The 15,357-nt window shown below is 48.7% G+C and overlaps 9 protein-coding genes across 9 annotated transcripts; 4 read left to right on the forward strand and 5 right to left on the reverse strand.

Annotated features, from left to right (window-relative positions):
• Positions 1–206: 206 nt before the first annotated feature.
• ASPWEDRAFT_48832 (pentatricopeptide repeat protein) lies at positions 207–2,684 on the reverse strand (the record flags this gene model as incomplete). Its single annotated transcript, XM_040837169.1, has 1 exon — positions 207–2,684. The coding sequence occupies one exon, from the start codon at positions 2,682–2,684 to the stop codon at positions 207–209; it is 2,478 nt and encodes an 825-aa protein (XP_040692309.1).
• A 377-nt stretch (positions 2,685–3,061) lies between these two features.
• On the forward strand, positions 3,062–3,670 carry ASPWEDRAFT_24549 (CCDC12/cwf18 family protein; the record flags this gene model as incomplete). Its single annotated transcript, XM_040832630.1, has 1 exon — positions 3,062–3,670. One exon carries the CDS (start codon positions 3,062–3,064, stop codon positions 3,668–3,670), a length of 609 nt encoding a protein of 202 aa, XP_040692310.1.
• A 264-nt stretch (positions 3,671–3,934) lies between these two features.
• ASPWEDRAFT_24550 (uncharacterized protein) lies at positions 3,935–5,706 on the reverse strand (the record flags this gene model as incomplete). Its single annotated transcript, XM_040832631.1, has 3 exons — positions 3,935–4,622; positions 4,687–4,812; positions 5,633–5,706. 3 exons carry the CDS (start codon positions 5,704–5,706, stop codon positions 3,935–3,937), a joined length of 888 nt encoding a protein of 295 aa, XP_040692311.1.
• Positions 5,570–8,798, forward strand: ASPWEDRAFT_338760 (putative R3H domain protein). The gene is made up of 4 exons (XM_040833885.1): positions 5,570–5,862; positions 5,922–6,715; positions 6,780–6,920; positions 6,992–8,798. Exons 1-4 carry the CDS (start codon positions 5,812–5,814, stop codon positions 8,397–8,399), a joined length of 2,394 nt encoding a protein of 797 aa, XP_040692312.1. The 5' UTR covers positions 5,570–5,811; the 3' UTR covers positions 8,400–8,798.
• Positions 8,799–9,197: 399 nt separating this feature from the next.
• ASPWEDRAFT_48836 (mitochondrial 54S ribosomal protein bL17m) lies at positions 9,198–9,865 on the reverse strand (the record flags this gene model as incomplete). Its single annotated transcript, XM_040837170.1, has 2 exons — positions 9,198–9,566; positions 9,650–9,865. The coding sequence occupies 2 exons, from the start codon at positions 9,863–9,865 to the stop codon at positions 9,198–9,200; spliced, it is 585 nt and encodes a 194-aa protein (XP_040692313.1).
• A 585-nt stretch (positions 9,866–10,450) lies between these two features.
• ASPWEDRAFT_24553 (MICOS complex subunit Mic12 family protein) lies at positions 10,451–10,901 on the forward strand (the record flags this gene model as incomplete). The annotated part of the gene is made up of 2 exons (XM_040832632.1): positions 10,451–10,471; positions 10,554–10,901. 2 exons carry the CDS (start codon positions 10,451–10,453, stop codon positions 10,899–10,901), a joined length of 369 nt encoding a protein of 122 aa, XP_040692314.1.
• Positions 10,902–11,276: 375 nt separating this feature from the next.
• ASPWEDRAFT_103922 (DUF5315 domain-containing protein) lies at positions 11,277–12,026 on the reverse strand (the record flags this gene model as incomplete). The annotated part of the gene is made up of 1 exon (XM_040827605.1): positions 11,277–12,026. One exon carries the CDS (start codon positions 12,024–12,026, stop codon positions 11,277–11,279), a length of 750 nt encoding a protein of 249 aa, XP_040692315.1.
• A 560-nt stretch (positions 12,027–12,586) lies between these two features.
• On the forward strand, positions 12,587–13,169 carry rps23 (40S ribosomal protein uS12; the record flags this gene model as incomplete). The annotated part of the gene is made up of 2 exons (XM_040830306.1): positions 12,587–12,845; positions 12,991–13,169. 2 exons carry the CDS (start codon positions 12,587–12,589, stop codon positions 13,167–13,169), a joined length of 438 nt encoding a protein of 145 aa, XP_040692316.1.
• Positions 13,170–13,749: 580 nt separating this feature from the next.
• On the reverse strand, positions 13,750–15,226 carry ASPWEDRAFT_48840 (translation initiation factor eIF2B subunit beta; the record flags this gene model as incomplete). Its single annotated transcript, XM_040837172.1, has 4 exons — positions 13,750–13,822; positions 13,886–14,687; positions 14,772–15,064; positions 15,129–15,226. The coding sequence occupies 4 exons, from the start codon at positions 15,224–15,226 to the stop codon at positions 13,750–13,752; spliced, it is 1,266 nt and encodes a 421-aa protein (XP_040692317.1).
• Between the last annotated feature and the right edge of the window lie 131 nt (positions 15,227–15,357).

Raw genomic sequence — 15,357 nt, forward strand, 5'->3', positions numbered from 1 at the left:
GTAGTCGGCGTTACTAGAAGTCGTTTGTTGATTTGGCATTTGCATGCAAGCATATCGTGATTATCTTATTGTACATATAAAAATTGAGAATTTACAACCACCATGTCTTAAACCTGACACAAAATCGACGCTCTTGTTTTGTCTCCATTTCACGACCATCGTACAGAATCCATACTCTAGATTAGATGCACACGGGCAAGGGTATCTTATAACTTGGGGTTCAACTTCGCTTCCAGTCGTCGCAGACCTTGATCCAGCAGCCTTTCACGATTGTTCGCATCATCCTTTTCTGCGGACTCGTTGTGCGGCGAGTTTCGCGAGGGGAGGCCGGCCTCGGCTGCTGCTTTATCCAGCTCTTCGACAGCCACCCACAATCGTTCGGGGTCTCGAAGGTACCGGAGACTCTTCATCGTATACTCATCGAGCACAAATCCTTGCTCTTCCATCGTCTTCATAGACTTCGCGACCTCAGGCACGTCTTGCGCGTTCGCATAGCCACTGATCACGATGTTCCATGTGACGTTGTTGAACTTGACTCCGTGCTTAGCCATCATCTCCTTGACCTTCTCTGCCGCGAGTGGCTGTTTGTTGAACACGAAGGCGCTCAGTAAAATCGTCCAGGTACGGACCGTTGGCTTTGAATGGACAATGGCCGTATTCTTGTCTTCAGGGTCCGATCCAAGGTTAAGCGAATCGGACTGGAGCATGTCCTCGACCAGGCGTACGCACCACCGAAGTCCACGAGGATCGTCTCGGAGTGCGATGAGAAACTCGTTGTAAGTATGGTCAGTTGCTGCGAGAGGTGCAATGATCTCGTGGCCCTGCGCCGCAAGATTGCGGAATCTCGTATAGATGCGCTGGGCGTTCGAGATACGCTTCTGACAGCGGAAATACGTTGCGATCATGATGTATAGAGCCACCAAAGAGGGTGGTGTGTTGGCACTTCCAAGCGGGGGAGTATAGTGGAGTGGAACGATAGAAAGTTCCTTGAGGGGAGTAATATCGTGAAGCTGGTTATACTTATCCAGCATCGAATAGAAAACTTCTTTCGGATTGGCGTCAACATCCAAGTGCTTTGCAGTAAAAACGTAATAGGCATGGAACAGCTTGCTGGCAATATATGGGTTCGTCCGCAACTCTTCATGTGGTTCAATCTCCTGTATCAACGCATTAACACGCTCACGGTCCCCACGAGCAACAGCATCCGAGAGCAGTGCTATGTATGAATACGAATCCAGCTCTTGGCCTTGGGCTTTCATAAAGTTAAGCATGTCAAGCCCTAATTGCGGGTCGCCCGTCTTGAAAGCGTTGGATAAAACAACGTTCATCATGTCTCTGTCTGGCCGTACACCCATTTCGAGAAGCCTGGGGAGAATGCGAAAGTTCCGCCCTCCTGGTCCACCCCCTACCACAGAATCAAGTGTCAAAAGTTTGGAGCAGTGACGGGAAACTCCTTCGGAGTCCAGCCCAAACCCAGGCTGCTTGAGTTTAGGGATATATTGTAGTGCCTCGACTGCGCTGTCAACATCCCCGAAGTCTGTAAAACGGTGCATGAAACAAAGTGCTGTTTCAGCTGTCATTTCGATCTGCCTTTCACGGACTAGCCTGAAAGCGTATGAGACCCCTTCATGATTAGACCGCCTCAGATAGAGCCGAACGCCCTTTTGCGGCAGGCTTAGAATGGGCCAGCTTCTCGGGTCCAAGCAGGCCTGCAAGACTGAATGATATGTGTGGGTGTCTTTTCTCCACTTCTTCAAACTATCATAATAGAATGCATCCAGATAGAGGAGACAGTCCGCAACCATGGTGAAATTCGGGCAGTCTTTGCTTTTCACTGTAACGAATAGGAATTCCAAGGCAAGCTCTGGGGAGTTCTGCAGCAACCAGAGCACCAATCGCATCCAATGTGCAGCCTTCACTGTCCTATCTAACGAGTCCCAGGTTTCACGAAAGCTCCCCAAACAGTCTTGCTGAACCTTCTCCAGAAGTTCCAGCCCGAAATCTTTCAATGTTGGTATTACTGCGCGGTTGTACACAGATCGATCGTAATGTTTGGCTTTGAAGATTTCAGCATACGCAGCTTTCCATTGGTTTATGGCAAGCAGGCGCGAATATAATGAGCCCAGTCTGATAAGAGCCTCCAGATGTACTGATCTCGGTTTCACAAATCTTTTCTGATGTTTGATTTGGCTGTTTAGCCGGGAGATCACATGGTGTGCAAGATTGCGTCGAAAGCCCCCATTATGAACAATCCTTCGTACAGAATTCTGCGATATTAAGCGCGTAGCCCGCCTGCCGCGGCCTTCCCGGGGTGGTTGAACAGACGTATCTGGTTGTTGAGTTGGCGGTGCACCGTTCCGACTCTTACCAGCCGTATTCGATTGCTTCAGAAACGAATTGGAAGCAGCTGTTGAAGAGGCCGAGGAATTATCGGGAGAAGGCTCCTTATGTGTACTCCGATCACTTCGAGGGACGGTCGAAGTCTTCACATCGTTGTTGACAACCCTAATGTCACCCGATACGGCAGTATTCGAGTTGAAAGCATGGTTGGTAACGTGTCTTGTCCCTTCAAGATTTGTTCTCTGTCGATACCAATGCCCCAAACGTGTCCTGTGCTGCGGAGCACGAGAGGGCAGTCCGGCGCTCAAGCGGGATCGAAGGAGGTGGTGCGGACACAAGGACATTCAGGATTTTTTAACCTAATACATTGATTAAAAGAAATATAAGATAAAAAAGGTCAATCTCGAGGACCGGATGGGATGGAGGAAACTGGCGAAGAAGGGTTCTAAAAAGATTCATTGTCTATCTCCGTCTATATCGACGCAGCCCGATTTTGCTCCGGCTCGGCTGTGGCTAGTGACAAGCGCCAAATGTGGCGCAGCGATCCCGATAGCATCGCGGACTATCACTTTCTTGCCGTATCGTCAAAACCAACAGGCTTGTGATAATCGCAACCTCTTTACAAGCCGATCAAATTAAAGGATCCTGGTTTCCTCTTTGTTGAATTTTACAACCCAGTTTTTAAAAAGAATCTCTCTTTTACTCCTCGCAACTGGCAAACATGTCGTCCAACCACGCATCTCTTGATGCGGCAGCAACAGAACGTAAAGCACGTCTCGCAAAGCTTTCAGCGCTGAAACGAAAACAACCAGAACCAGAAACATTGCCTGACGCTGGTGCTGGGGATGATGAAGCGGGTGATGCAACTCACGATGTCACAACTACATATTTATCTGGGCGGAATTACGACGCCGAAACTCGTGGTCCCAAGTTGGGTTTCGACCAGAACCCACTCGATGGACAAGCCACATTGGAAGATCAAGCGGCTGAGATAGCCAAAGCCACTGCAGAGCAAGCGAAGAAGGACGAAGAAGCAGACCAACCGATCGATTTATTCAAATTGCAACCGAAGAAACCCAATTGGGATCTGAAGCGTGACCTAGATGAAAAGATGAAAGTCCTCAACGTGAGGACAGAAAATGCGGTCGCAAAACTAGTACGACAACGGATAGAGAATGCGCAGCGTGCAGCTAAGGAGAAAGGAGCGAAACAGAATGGAGAGGGGGAGGAAGTGGGCATTGAAGGTGAAATGTTGGTGGAGGGTATTCATGTTCGCGAGAGGGAAGAAGAAGAGGAAAGAAGAGACAGGGAAGATGATGAGATGGCTTGAAGTGATACCCTCAGAAGTTTTAAGGCAATTTATGATACTGGTTCTCTTTCTCGAATTTCCCTTCGGGTGCTTGCTATTGGTTTGGGGACATACGTGCAAGAAAACATAAAGGCGTTGAGGAAACTTGTATGATGGTGCATGGATATCAATGCATTATTTTCATTTATATTAATATGATACATAGGCCAATCCATGATTGCCCAAAAAATAGAACGAGCGAAGCTATAGAAGGCATTGAAAAATCCCTAGAATATATTTCTATCTTCATCTCCCCATTGATTGAGTCAGCGCAAGACGTTTGCTGTAGGGACTCAAGCTTCGTTCTCTTCTAGGCTGAGCAGAAGAGGGACCAGCTCGTCCACCATAATCGGGACGGCGATGGGATTGGTCTGGCGCGCCCATTTTGTCCCTGGAATGTCTTCTGGGATGACTAGGACGTTCTCGCATGGCCCCTGGCGTCATGGACCGCCTCTCTTTAGCAATCCGACCCTTGTCCATGCTTCTACTGCGGGACCTGTCTCTCCGACCACCACCCCGAGGTGATGTTCGAGGCCGACCACGCTCCTCAGGGCTAGATTCCCGGTGTCTTCGCCTGGTGTTCCTGTCGCGCGCCCATTCTTGCGAGCGTGAACGAGCCCTTTCACCAGAAGAATAGGATGAGATAGAATGATGGGAGGATGAGTCGCTGTATCGCCTTTTCCTTGGCTTTGAATGGCATGAAGATATTGAGTGTGCTCGATTACCGTTACTTTTTGCGCTGTACCCGCGAGCTGGGGATTCTGACCGGGATCGACTGGTGGATATTGTTGACACAGAGCTCATTGAATGTGATGATTCTGATCGAGCTCGTTTCAACGCTTGATTCTGGCCGTCAACGGGGTCAATTTCGTCCATCTCTCTTTTGCGACCACGTTCTTCATCCCGCTTCGCTAATATTTCGTCTGCTGCATTCCTGCAAAAATGTCAGTCGCGTATTATTCTCAATGAAGGATCCAGTGAGACTAGTATCCACATACGGCCGGAGAATGTCATTTGGGACCTCCGTTGTGAGTTGTGGTCTCAGTCTCGGGTTTTGCAGCTGCTGCGTGCGCGACGGTCGAGAAGTATATGGCCGTTCTTGCGCAGATGCGGTACATTCATAACTATAGTGCCGTATAAAATAATTAGCGAAAAATCCAGCTCATAAGGAGTATAGGCACATATCTCGTTTCAAACATTTTTGACACAGAGTGCTTGCAGAGGCCTTGGTAGGGCCTCTCAGCCCGGGGGCATTTCGGTATCGGTTCATTGAGAGGTAATTATCAGTGGAAAATTCCAAAGAATGATAGATGAATGCAGAGTGAGATTAAAATATTCAAAGCAAATAATTTGCTAAAAGAAAAAGCAAGTCTAGGCAATGACATAAAGTGATAGAAGTCATTGATCCCCGCGGCTGCAAGAAAGGGCGGATCAATCAATTTACACGCGCGGCTAGCCCACGAAGGCACTCGCCAGCCAGCCTTAGAAGCCTTAGGCGGGATCACCGCCCGCCGTTTCCTTCATCGCCCAAAAAAAGCCCTGGCGTCCAAACTTCTTCCCCCCAAACTCTTGCCCCCCTAACGGTCGACGTTAGTGCTGGTCTGCTGAAGAGTTCTTACTCCGCTACGGTTACCGAGTCTATTTCGGACCGGATCAAATTTTTATATTCCCTTCCAGAGTAGGAGGACCAGACCCTCCCTGAATCATGAACTCGTCGTTCTGACCATAGTGTAAGACCAGTCTCTTTGATCTATCCCGCCTTGCTATTTGATATCATTCCCAGCTTCTCAAGCCTGTTTGTTCTACCCCATTCCTCACAGATTCGATACACGCAATCGCTAATCCTGAATTTGAATAGCTTTCCTTATGGCGAACTTCCTTTTTCAGAGATATGTCGTCTTTCTTTTTGGGCTTGTGTGAAGTGGAGTTATTGAGTGTTCTTACCTCGATTCGAGTTTCGGTTTCGTCCTTTTCCAATTCCAAACCCGCAGCGCTTTGAGTGCAGTCAGCCGTGTCATTCCTATCGCCGGGTACATTCTATCTTACGTTTAATTTATCGGTATCGTTCGATCAAAAAAAGAAGAGAAGAAGAATATTAAAAATAGCTGCGGGGGTAATATACTATGGCGTCGAAAAGTTCTCCCAGAGGCGACAGTCGTCTCTCATTTGCAAAGGTATGTCTCAATGCTACCGGTCTTTCGCATCGCAAGAATCGGTCTGACTTGCACCTAAGATCGCTGCTATGCCCCCACCATCGAAACCGCAAGCTTCTGCTGCGTCTGATGAAAGGAACGGTTCACAGCGTGTTGAAGCAAGTCAATGTCTAGAATCGCAAGACTTACTGTCTGGTCAGGACGGCTCCGTTAACGTCCCACACGAGGCCAATGCTGCCGATCGAGACGTCGATGAACTAGGTCAAGCCGTGCAAGATGTCCACTTGGCAGGCAAGAAGGACCGGCAGAATTCTGGATTCTCCGCTGATGCCCAGGAAAATGGGGCTCTTAAGCGCGAGACTTCATTTGAAGATGACCGTACCCATCTTTCGAACTCCTCAACGAAGCAAACCAGCTTCGACTCGAAGAGTATGGCCTCGGTCACTACATTTGCCATGGATGAAAAGGATTCTCTACGACCTGATGACAGTGCCAGTGTTCAAGCTGTCGATGAGGACGAGTCGCTTTCCGGGCCGGCTTCCGGTGCACCGAATTCCTTGACTGGATCCGAGGCTGGTGCTCGGGGGTTTAGAGACCATTTCAGAGATGGTAACACCCAGAGACCTCGAGCAATCTTACAACACAATGCATCCGTTTTTGATGGTAGCCAGCGGGCCAATGGTGCAGTTCACGCAGAATCTGTTTCAAACAACTTCGTTATTCCAAACCCAGAAACATTCCACGGCGGGCGGAATCTACATGGATTCCCACTTGAGCCCGATGAGAAGCTTCTTGAGGCAATGAAATCACCCAAAGATCGTCTACTAATATTGCAACTAGAGGAGAAGGTCCGGCACTTCATTCAACATTCCAAGTGAGTCAAATCATTATCCTTACAAATTCATTTGTTTTCTGAGTTCACTAACATTTATTATCAGAGAACAATCCTTGGAGCTGCCGCCTTCAAATGCCTTTGGACGCTTACTCGCCCATAAGCTTGGTGATTACTATCACTTGACCCATTTTGTGGACAACAATGTCACTTCAGTTCGACTTCACAGAACACCCTTTTGTCGGCTGTGAGTTTTCCTGCTTTTTTACCTTCTGCTATTACATTGCAGCATCGAGCTCTAAATGCTAACCCATATAGACCGACGCCTCTGTCTACACTACATGCTGCTACCAACAGCACTCCACCTCCAGCTGTTCCTGCCATGAAGATCATGCGCCGTAATGATGGGCCTGATGGAAGTGGAGCAAGTTCTGGCCCTTCTAAAACCGGATCAGAGGCTGGCGACAGTGGCAATGATGGGGAGCGCGGTGGCTCCTCTACTGACGCAACACCTGCTAAGGACCGGTTGACATTAACAAGAGAAGAACGAGAGGCTAAATACCAGGAAGCGAGAGAGCGGATATTCCGCGATTTTCCAGAATCCAAGTCTTCGGAAAACGCAAATAGCGACCAGAGTGCCAACATGTCCCGTTCAAGTTCTGCGAGTGGCCGAAAGAAGACCCAAAGACAGAAAACACCCCATGATGACAGCTTCGAAGCCCGATCACAGTTCAATGCTTACTACCCGGGAATGAATTACGGAACGGGACCGATTCCGTACAATGTCGCCATGAGTGATCCATCGGTTCCCAGCCAGCCTCCCTACATGGTAGGACCGGGCGTAGCTCCCCCAGGCATGGGTTATGCACCAAATGGCCAGAGCGCCGTCATGTACCCCGGTCATATGAACATGAACCCTGTCCCTCAGTATCCGATGCCAGTTTCTCCTCAAATGACCCCGAGTGGCCCATGGCAAGGTGGAGCTGTGCCCCAGCAATCTCCGTTTTCCAGTTATGCATCCATGAATCAATCTCCCGCGATGATGGCCCAACAACCCGCGACGAAATCGTCTCCCGCATTGAATAGTTACGCCATCCCCAACTCTGTGCAATATCAACATACTCCCCCAAACTGGCCATCAGCGCCGTATCATGGGGCTTATCAACAATCCACACACCGCAATCAGCCCCCTGTTCACTGGCCCAGCTATCCATCACAGCCACTAGCGTCCAATCCGACATCGTATCCTTACTCCCAGTTTCCCGGGCAGCCTCTCAACCCGGCCATGCAGAATCAACCAGGCTCGACCCCAATGCCAGGAAGCTTTGGTAGATCTCCTTTCAACCCCCAGACACGCTCTTTTGTGCCCGGTGGTGCTGGTCTTGCACGACACCCAAGCAAGGGTAATCAACATGGAATGAACCCGTATCCTAGCATGCAGCCGACTGTTCAACCCCAATGGACTGGATACCCGGAAGCCGGTAACAAGGGCCCAGAATCTATAACGTCTCGCATGGTGCCAGCTGGCAGAGACTCGATTGCAAAATGGGGAACACCCTCCCATCTTCCTCCGAAACCACCACCTTCAGAAGTTCCCTCTGAGTTTGATCTGAAACATCGGAATGCTGCGGCTGCTACTCATTCCTATGCCAACAATGTGTTACCTAACTCTCAAAATGGACCGCTCGTTGTCTCAGGAGGAACGAGTTTGTCGAAGGCGAACTAAACATCCACGCTCTTACCAAAGGTTCTTTCATCGATCATTTGGTTAAGTATGAAGTGGATAGATCGAATGACGAAGCAGTTGCTGGGGTAGTTCTGGTGTATATCGGCAACCTTTAGCCCAAGATGTACAGGCATCGTATGTGTTGGTCTTGGCTCGTTGCCACGCTACTCTAGTAATGCATCCCTATTTTACTTTATCATTTTTAGCTCTGGTATCTAGAGATAAGATGGAAAAATCTCTCGGTTAGATGCCGACCTAAGATATGATAAGTGGAAAGTTGAGTTGATGATATGACTATATTTTCAAGTACTTTTTTTTATTCTTTTTATCACGCTATATCGTCCCCAGCGGTCGAGGATCGGGTTGCGTGGGCGTTTGGGGTGACTGGAAATTGATACATAGAATCTACCAATACGATGTCCATAGGTTTTCTTTTTGTTCTATAGACTTCACATACGGAGGAAAAAGATACTCCTGAAACCCATAGTTATGTGACTTGAATTAGACACATGTCAAGAAGTGTTCCAAAAAATTGCTCATTTATACACAATTTATTGCACATGATATCGAGCTCAATTAAACAAGATACTGAAAAGAAAAAGCCCCAAAGATAAAATATCTTTGTGCCGACTTCGAATATCACTGACAGAAAAGATCAATTGCTCGAGGGATAACAGCTAGAATTACATAGTTATGACGATCAGCGAGGAAAAACAGGGTAAAGAACCATCCAGGCTAGATACAGACCAGGAAGTTTCCTTCAATGCCAAAGAAGAAACGCCCACTAATATGATCCGTTTATTGTTTTGCTTCCGCCCCCTCTGCTCCGTTCTTGGGAGTTGGTGCCTTCTTTGCATCCAGTTCTAACCGCTTAATAGCTTCTTCCAGTGCCTCGACGCCGCCCTTTCGAAATTTCGTCACTTTGTTGACATTCATGGTCGTAATTTCATTGAGGGTGTCGAATCCTTGTGAGCGTTGTCGCGCAACTGTGCGAGCTGTCATGGCAAATCGCATATCCTTGGGGCCGTCGACAAGTTCCAAAATGGCACTGGCAGCCTGGTCGTCTTTCTTGGGCTCGACGCGCAATACTCGTGTGTAGCCACCTGGTCTTTCAGCGTAGCGCTGGCGAAGAGAACCGAATAGTTTAGGGAGGAGCTCGTGGGGTGTCTGTTGATCCAGTCAGCTTGGTCTCATAATAAATTCTGCCAGAAAGCAGATTGTTCCAGAGTCGAACCAAAGACAGAACATACATAGAAAGTCGAAAGCGCTTGTCTCCTGCTTGCTTCCGTGTTCTTCTTTCCCAAGGTAATCAACTTATCAGCCAGTCGCTGAGCCTCCTTGGCCTTGGCCCATGTCGTTGTAATCGACTCATGTTCGAAAAGGGATGTGACCAGATTCCTGAGCAAAGCCTGACGGTGTGATGACTTGCGGCTGAGATGACGGAACTTGGTTGCACCACCGGCCATGATGATGGAGTGAAGCTAGGCGGTTGGAGTCTTTGTTTCTTCTCGTTTTCTGCGCGGGGATGGTCCAGTTGCTGAAGGTGTATCAAGAAAGAGACCAAAAAGAGTGTCTGACAAAGTAGCCTCAGCAGAAGGCTAAGAATGGGAAGCAAATTGTGCTGGGAGATGATGGGGAATAATAATGATACCTCATGGACGCCGGTTCTCCGATCAAAAGATTCGATTTCTGGAGTTGACCGCTGCGGCCAATAGGAGGGCCCCAATGGCCGGTGCCGATCCGCGTCGCGGAAACTTCGATATTGAAAGCCTCCAAAGGGTTATTCCGTCTTTCTTGTTTGTCCAGTTGTTTTGATATTGGACTATTTCTTCTTGTCCCAAAGTGATTTTGGACGCCTGTCTTAAATATCTTCATTAACGGTTTGCTAGAGTGGCCACTTTCTACGCAGCAGTTTGTTCTCGCGTCCTTGCAGGCAAAAGAGGCTTCTCCCCCGCCTCTCTTGCATAAAGAAGCTGTTACATTTTGATTGTAGGAAGCTATCAGAGAAGGCGTATCAAATTTCTGGATTTTTGTTCAAAAAGAGAGCGAAAATGGGTTTCTTTGTTGGATTCGTAAGTCACGACAGTCCTCGCGTCACGTTTTATCCAGAGCTATACAACTTGAGGAACGAATTACTGATTCTCTTGAAAACAGGCCAGTGGCTTTGCTTTGACTACCTCCGCTCTCTATATTACCATCCAAGTCCATCGAATGAATCGCATTGAACAGCGCAAAGCCATCCACGAACAGGTTCGCGCTCTCAACTGGACAGCATCGCCTACAGGCGCATATGACCGCCGACTAGCCCCTAAAGACTTTAAGCGTTGGGATGACGAGATAACCAAATCATCAAACCCTACGATTAATGATATATTTAAGGATCGCTGGAATCAAGAAGTGAAAACATTGGCGAAGAAGGCCAACGAGAGCCGGTGGGAGGATGTGCGAGATGCCGCCGCGGAAGGGTGGAGGGCTGCGCGGAGACTTGTGAAGAGAGAGTGAAGATAGAGTGGCTGTGACAGTTTGTTTGCTTCTATGATACGTGGGCGAGAGATGGTTCTCTTGTGTTCACTATGTACATTCTTTTTTATATGCTCCGGGCGGGCAATCAGCTATGTATAGATACCCATTATGAACAGCGTTATGAGACAGTTGTATAATATCCATATCATCTTTCTTCTGTCTATATGCGTACATTATAAATTATTGGAGTGATTTCCTGTCATCTGTGGTATAGTCTCAGGGTGTTTTGTAAGCGGGCTGCCGTGATATGGGCAGTGCATCATCTCCATACTGAGCGTTTAAGCATCTTCCAAGGGAAACAAGCGCGGCTTGGAAAAGACCATAGTCAAACTCGATCTAATACCGACCTTCACTTCAACTAGTGTTGGTCGTGGACGGCGCCGTATTAGTATTAAGGCTATCGCTGTCGCTCCAGATATCCTTGCTTTCTCTCTTGACAGTGCGCATGGCCTGAGCCACTTCCTCAAGCTTGGCAACCACATCCAAAACACCATTGTTAACTCTATCAAAATATCGGTCATTAGCTTCTCGCCGCTCCCGGGCCAGGAGGATATCCCTTTCAGTTTCCTCGTCTAGAGAATTATACGAGACACTCTCAGTTGCAGTTTGTTCACCCGCGGCGCCAGCATTCGGGGAGGCCCTTTTCTCGTCTGCGCTTTTGGCATCGACCACTTCATCAGCTTCACTTTGAACCCACGCCTGTGCGAGCTTCAGCTGCTTTGTACGGAGAGCCTCCAGTGCTTCTGAATGCTTTTCACCAAAAATGTGTTCGCTATTCACCGCACTCAATTCGACTTCGGAGAGGGCAGTTTGCATCTCTTGCCAGATAGCTTCCGAGCCATCAGCCTCGCCTTTCGAGGGTGGACGAGACAGGAACGGTGATAGTGTATTTTGATTATCAAGTGATCCAGGGGTCCGGGGTGTACGATTGCGCTGGAGGGGAGGTGCCTGACTGCCCCCAGGAGTGACTCCCGCAGTTGGAACTGGAGCAAGAGAAAGATTGGATGCATTATGGGACGGGGGTCCTTGGAAGAGACTTGGAGGGGGGAGACGCTGAGAGCTTATCTTCCTCAAATTGTTGTCCATCTTGGAATTGCTAGCCATTATGTTGTATGTTTTGTCAAATGATGTTTTGGGCCTCATGGCAGAAACGAGCACCGGACTCCCCTTTTTCGAATCAGCACCTGCGTACTCCTAGAAATCTAGGAACAATACTTTAGATAAAGGAGATCAGCCTCTTCGATGATGACATGCGATGTTATCGCATTATCGATATCGCGGCCGATGTTTCTCCGATCCCGTGCCTCGCTTAGCGGCCGTTTAGGGCGAAGGCGCACAGCAGAACAATTTCGACCTCCCGACTTTAGCGAGACCGCCGGCAGTGAAGGAACCTTTGACCTTCGACTTTTCGACAACCATCCCCATCAGCCTTTTGGCAGTATTCTTTCAGTCGGTACGTATCTGGTTGCTGTTTTTTGTTGTTGTTGCATTTTATACACGATCAGGGGATTTTCGAGCGTTTGAGATCTTTCTCGGGGTCACGGACATTGATATCTCCCCCTCATACAATCCACAGGCCACTCAAGTTATCAATTACGACCAGATCTCTAACACAGTTTTTCATCTTTACACAGACGACCGTCCTTCACACATAATACGCCAAGATGGGTAAAGGAAAGCCCCGTGGTTTGAACGCCGCGCGCAAGCTCGCGACCACCCGCCGTGACAACCGTTGGGCCGACTTGCACTACAAGAAGCGCCTTTTGGGTACTGCCTACAAGTCCTCCCCCTTCGGTGGTGCTTCCCACGCCAAGGGTATCGTTCTCGAGAAGGTCGGTGTTGAGGCCAAGCAGCCCAACTCCGCCATTCGGAAGTGTGTCAAGGTCCAGTTGATCAAGAACGGCAAGAAGGTCACCGCTTTCGGTGGGTAACCCTTATTTTCTTTTGTTATTCATATCGGAAATCGAGATTCTATGATGGATTTTGTGGAGGGGTGGATGAATACTCGTGAATTTCGGGTGGAGAAAGTATCGGACATGACGAACTGTGCTGACTTTGATAATTTCAGTCCCCAACGACGGTTGTCTTAACTTCATCGACGAGAACGACGAAGTCCTCCTCGCCGGTTTCGGTCGTAAGGGCAAGGCCAAGGGTGATATTCCCGGTGTTCGTTTCAAGGTCGTCAAGGTGTCTGGTGTCGGTCTGCTCGCTCTGTGGAAGGAGAAGAAGGAGAAGCCCCGCTCGTAAAGAGTTGGTGTGTGGAATGAAAGATATAGCGGGAGAGGTAGCCAGGGAAAGGGCCCATTCCATGGGAGACTTGGAGATACTACTGTGGAATCTGTCTTCGGTCTGTGGTCTGGAAATTATGGTTCAGGACGGATTACCCTGCTACTACGATTGATATACTCATAAAAAAGATGGCGCCATGAATTATTTTTCTTTGGGAAAGGGCCCTGAACTAAGATATCATTTTTTTTCAAACCCCACAACGATTTATGTGTTCCGTTTGTAGAGGTACAGCTCTGTCGAACTAGATCAGAGAGAACTTGGCCGATATCTTAGCGAGTGTAGTAGTCATCAGTCTGTTCAAAGTGCGTATTAAATTCAATTCAATGCACTGTTTTCGATTATTGTGATGTCAGTGCGTCGGTCTTATTATCATCTTACAAACTCCCCACTTGGGGTCATCATATGTTCTTTCCTCTTGGGTATCATCTCTTCATATTGGATCTAATATTATCATTTCTCCATTCCCCTTCCTTTTCCATACGCCCCGTAGCATTTAATTTTGTCCCTGATTGTTTTGATATAAGAATCTTTTTAATTCTTAGAAAGTAATGTCCTCCTTGCGGTAGTGGTCCGACACGATGCGGTAGAGATAAGATGGTGCATGGCCGCCCCTGTGATAAGTCAGTTAAACTCCACCTTGGCAAGGAATTGGGCTTTTCAAAGATGTAACTCACAAATTGGTAATGTAAAGATCGACCAGCTCTGCGGGAACATAGTCGTATAATGGATTTTGGACATCGAGCTGGTCCACCAAATCTCCATCTTCATATCCGATAACCTTACTGACATCTCCATACTCGATCAGCGATTCAAAGTCGAACGGGTATACCGGGCTGAGTTTGTACACGCCGCTAACCACCACTACAGGGGTCTGGTGCACCTTGGCTGCGCGGGCAATTACCCGGGTGCCAGCCGCGGCGACCAGTCCACCGTTGGCAAGGACGGAGTGAGTGCCCAGGATAACTTTGTTGACCCGAGACATGAGCGCAAAAACAGCGGAGTCGGGAATCAGAATCACGGTGATACCCATGGCGATTAAGGGTTTCTGGAATGACTCGGTGCTCATGAGTTCGTCATCACCAAAGCTGTTTCCACTAACGGTGGCATGGGTCGCTTCGTGATTGTTGGGGTATGACTCGGCATGGATGACGGTGAATTTCCGCTTGGCTGCCGCTTTGAGCAAGAATTTTTGAACAGTGGAGGACGAAGTGTGGGTGAGAATGATCTCGTTGGAGTGGATGTGATCGAGGGCATAGGCCGAAATTTGGTCGTCTACCTGTCCCAACTCATCGATGATTTCACCGATCCCGTCGAGAACCTCGGCACGAATGTCCTTATTAGGACCATGTCCCATAAATCTACCGGAGGGGGAGTCTGATGCCGGAGTACCGGGGAGTGATGGTTCGGGCTCTGGGTGTGAAAGGAGACTGAACATGGAAATGCCGGACGAAGTCAGAGCTGGTCTAGAAGATCGATCTAGGCCATCCATTGGAACCGAGGGGTCTAATATTCAAGTCAGCATAATTCCCAACCGCGGCAGGCGGGCAACTAGCAACTGACCATCGCTGAAACGAGGGGTCTGAGGCTGGCTTTCCGACGCCTCGCTCAAGGTGAATTCGGCCTCCCGGTCGTCTTCTGCTTCATCACGGATCAAACCAAGCACACGTCTGACAATATTACCAACGACCATCTCGCGGGGCTGCGCGGCCACCAGGCGCCTTCCAACATTCTGCACCCGCTCGATGAGCTTAGCCGCATCTGTCGTTCTGCAGGCAGAGATAACACGGAGAAGAAGGTAGGCCGTCGCAGTAGCGCATGATCTGGAGTGACAGATTTGTCTTCGCTTAAGCAATCTGGGGTTGCCATCTGCATTAGTATCGTGGGTTGTGAGGGGCACTATGACGTTGAAAAACGCACGATATCAAATTGTCAATAGATGTGTCGATCGGGTTCGTCTTTAGCGACTTGAGAAAAGAGGTCAATCCCGGCGTCAGAGCCGCAGATGTGGACGGCATTGCGATTCGGCTTTTTGAGAAATCCCTTGGCCGAGGAAAAGGGTGTGGTTCGGTATAGCAGTGAGGTATTCAATAGTTGCTGTTTTAGGACGGGTTAGTTCACCAGTTGAGTCATCATCAGGCACGAACAC

The sequence above is a fragment of the Aspergillus wentii genome (assembly GCF_001890725.1).
Source record: "Aspergillus wentii DTO 134E9 unplaced genomic scaffold ASPWEscaffold_2, whole genome shotgun sequence".
Taxonomy (NCBI): Eukaryota; Fungi; Ascomycota; class Eurotiomycetes; order Eurotiales; family Aspergillaceae; genus Aspergillus; species Aspergillus wentii.

Excerpts from the sequence above, each read along its gene's own strand:
- ASPWEDRAFT_338760 (XM_040833885.1), top strand. The coding sequence starts at position 5,812 with ATGGCGTCGAAAAGTTCTCCCAGAGGCGACAGTCGTCTCTCATTTGCA. Across the intron at positions 5,863-5,921 it reads GTCGTCTCTCATTTGCAAAG|ATCGCTGCTATGCCCCCACC; the intron begins GTATGTCTCAAT and ends CTTGCACCTAAG. Across the intron at positions 6,921-6,991 it reads AGAACACCCTTTTGTCGGCT|ACCGACGCCTCTGTCTACAC; the intron begins GTGAGTTTTCCT and ends TAACCCATATAG.